This window comes from Oncorhynchus nerka, linkage group LG27, assembly GCF_034236695.1.
Source record: "Oncorhynchus nerka isolate Pitt River linkage group LG27, Oner_Uvic_2.0, whole genome shotgun sequence".
Classification (NCBI taxonomy): domain Eukaryota; kingdom Metazoa; phylum Chordata; class Actinopteri; order Salmoniformes; family Salmonidae; genus Oncorhynchus; species Oncorhynchus nerka.
Window position 1 is genome coordinate 84197981 of NC_088422.1, and position 3643 is coordinate 84201623.

The 3643-nt window shown below is 53.3% G+C and overlaps 1 protein-coding gene across 1 annotated transcript; it reads left to right on the plus strand.

The window, feature by feature from the left end:
• Positions 1–2023, plus strand: LOC115117661 (E3 ubiquitin-protein ligase RNF128-like). Its single transcript, XM_065012142.1, has one exon. It carries the CDS (start codon positions 179–181, stop codon positions 1331–1333), a length of 1155 nt encoding a protein of 384 aa, XP_064868214.1. The 5' UTR covers positions 1–178; the 3' UTR covers positions 1334–2023.
• Positions 2024–3643: the final 1620 nt, after the last annotated feature.

Consider the following 3643-nt stretch of genomic DNA (forward strand, 5'->3'; position numbering starts at 1 on the left):
ACACAGCTAGAGAGAGAGAGAGAGAGAGAGGCAGACAGGTAGAGAGACGCTGAACGCAGTGAGAACAACAACTAACTAACTAACAACTGTGGAACTGAACAGAACAACAGACAAACAGAAGACTGAAGAAGTCCTAACAAAGAGAGACTGGTCCTAGTGGTAGTGTTAGTGAGCGACCATGTCTAAACAGACAGAGATGTTTGTCCTGTTCTTCGTCTGTCTGTCCGGGCTGGTCCAGTCTACGACAGCGATGATATTCTGGACGGCGTACGTGGGGGTACATTTCTACGACAGCAGCTCTAACCAGACAGAGACCAGGTTCTGTGAGTGTGGGGTGTACGGGCGTTCCTCCCCACTGGAGAGCGCTGCTGGGATGGTGGTCCTCCCTGCCTCAGACCCCCAGGGCTGCAGCCTGGACCCCTACCCCTCCAACGACAACACCACCACCCAGGGGTTCTGGATCGCTCTGGTCAAGAGGGGAAACTGTACCTTCAGTGAGAAGATCAGGGCAGCGTGGGCCAGGGGGGCGGCGGCCGTAGTGGTCTATAACCTGGATGGAACCGGTAACAGCTCAGATTACATGGCTCACAGCGACACCTCTGGCACCGTGGCCATCATGATCGGTAACCTCCAGGGGGTTGAGATCGCCAACATAGTGCGGAGTGGTGTGGCCGTCTCCATGGTGATCGAGGTGGGCAAAGCCCATGGGCCCTGGATGGACACCTATTGGCTCTACTTCCTGTCTATCGCCTTCTTCATTGTGACGGGCGCCTCCATTGTCTACTTCGGATTCATCTCCGCCCACCGACTGCATAGTCTCAGGGTGATCCATCTCACCGATAGGCGGCTGAGGAATGAGGCCAAGAAAGCGATTGGTCGGCTGGAGGTGCGTACGCTGAAGCGCGGGGACGAGGAGACGAAGCCGGACAGCCACACCTGTGCCGTGTGTATCGAGTCATACCGCCCAGGAGATGTAGTGACCGTCCTGACCTGTGGTCATCTGTTCCACAAGGCCTGTATCGAGCCCTGGCTGCTGGACAAGAGGACCTGCCCCATGTGTAAGGCTGACATCCTGAAGGCCTTAGGAGTGGAGGGGCCCGGGGAGGAGGAGAGCAGCAGTTCCTCTGTCCCACCACCAGATGTCCCTATCGTCACAGTGTCTGGAGGATCAGGTAGAGAGCTGCTGTATGAGGTCCCTCTCAATGACAAACACCTTCCGACCCCCACCCTGACTCCTCAACCCCCCACCGAGGCCTGGCAACCACATCACTATGACAATATAGTCTTCGAGGGAGAGACACACCCTCAGGGAAACGTGTCCACCAGAGGATAGACGACAACAACAACACTGGATAATGGTCATTTGTACCTGGAGCACGAACAACAACCCATAGACAGCTTCACACAGCTACAGCAGTGGCTTGTGATGTATTGTACTATCACTGTTAGCTAAACCATATCTACTGTACTGCTAGGAAAATATCTCCCTGGATTCAAACACGGTTTACTGATGATCAAATAACTATCATGGCAGTAGATTCTACCTCTGCTTAGCTGCACAGAGAGCTGGAGCCTAAACCCTGGTCCAGGAAGCTGCAGGTGTGCAGGCTTCTCTTTTAACTTCTCTTTGAGATCAAAGTTACTTCTTTATAATTTCTTAAATGAACAAACAATCACTTGTATGATGATGAGAAAGGCTGAATATATTTTTCTATTAAATTGATATCTCTGCTGTATTTTGAAAAGTAGATATTCTGAGAGTAAAACAAAAATCAGTATTTAAGAAGGAATCGAACTACAGTTACTGTAATGGTTCACATATGAAATGAAATGATTAACCAACAAAACAGAATATGTACTAACTTACGTACTAACCTGGGTTAGTATCGCTAGAGATCTACTGTACATGTGTCTGTGGCTGGGTATGTGTCAATTCCATTTCAAATCAGTCAATTCAGAAAGGGAATTCAATTCATAAGTTGATCAAATCTTCATTAAAAACAAATGGCACTTTTGAATACAATTTCAATGAATATCCTGAAGTAACAATGGAAGCCATTTTGAGTTTTCTTAACCTGGACTGGTCATGTGGTGAGAAGGGACGCCTGGGCCTAATGATGAGAGCCCTGCCAGTCTGAGACCAGGAGAGGGGAGGGGAGGATGAGAGGAGAAGAGGGAAGGGAGAGAAGAGGAGGAGAGGGGGGGATGAGTGGAGAAGAGGGAAGGGAGAGAGGAGAAGAGGAGGAGGAGGGGGGGAGAATGAGTGGAGAAGAGGGAAGGGTGAGAGGAGGAGGAGGAGGAGAGGGGAGGGGTGGGGAGGATGAAAGGAGAAGAGGGAAGGGTGAGAGGAGGAGGAGAGGAGAGGAGGAGGAGAGAAGGAGGAGAGAAGAGGGAAGGGTGAGAGGAGGAGAGGAGGAGGAGAGTGTGAGAGGAGGAGAGGAGGAGAAGGTGAGGGGAGCAGAGGATAAGAGAGGATGAGAAAGTCTATAATTACCTCCTAGCAGCAGGACACCACTCACCTCACACCTACTGATCAGCCATAATCACCTCCCTCCCACTCAGGGGCCTGTAGTGTGTGTGTGTGTGTGTGTGTGTGTGTGTGTGTGTGTGTGTGTGTGTGTGTGTGTGTGTGTGTGTGTGTGTGTAGAAGCTCCCCAGGATGTGGCTAATAGAACTTGGTCATTAAACCCAGCTGAAAGACTGCTGCCCTCTTCTGCCTGGGGTTGAATGGTGGGAAACCAGTTACCGAGAACTACAGCGATTTACCGGCCAAACCACTCCATTTTCCCGGAATAAATAACAGAGAGAAACCAGTAAATTATAATCAATTATTTATATGAACAGCAAGGCGTGGAATGGAAATGTTAAATTATATGTGATGTCTAAATCTGTCTTCTCTACGGCCTCTGATGATGAATCATCAACACTCAGGGTGGGGCCAGACAGCCCATCTCAGGGTGGGGCCAGACAGCCCATCTCAGGGTGGGGCCAGACAGCCCATCTCAGGGTGGGGCCAGACAGCCCATCTCAGGGTGGGGCCAGACAGCCCATCTCAGGGTGGGTGGGGCAGACAGCCCATCTCAGGGTGGGGCCAGACAGCCCATCTCAGGGTGGGGCCAGACAGCCCATCTCAGGGTGGGGCCAGACAGCCCATCTCAGGGTGGGGCCAGACAGCCCATCTCAGGGTGGGGACAGACAGCCCATCTCAGGGTGGGGCCAGACAGCCCATCTCAGGGTGGGGACAGACAGCCCATCTCAGGGTGGGGCCAGACAGCCCATCTCAGGGTGGGGACAGACAGCCCATCTCAGGGTGGGGCCAGACAGCCCATCTCAGGGTGGGGACAGACAGCCCATCTCAGGGTGGGGCCAGACAGCCCATCTCAGGGTGGGGACAGACAGCCCATCTCAGGGTGGGGCCAGACAGCCCATCTCAGGGTGGGGCCAGACAGCCCATCTCAGGGTGGGGCCAGACAGCCCATCTCAGGGTGGGGACAGACAGCCCATCTCAGGGTGGGGACAGACAGCCCATCTCAGGGTGGGGACAGACAGCCCATCTCAGGGTGGGGACAGACAGCCCATCTCAGGGTGGGGCCAGACAGCCCATCTCAGGGTGGGGACAGACAGCCCATCTCAGGGTGGGGCC

Bases quoted from the DNA above. Each gene is read 5' to 3' on its own strand.
- LOC115117661 (XM_065012142.1), top strand. From the start codon at position 179: ATGTCTAAACAGACAGAGATGTTTGTCCTGTTCTTCGTCTGTCTGTCC.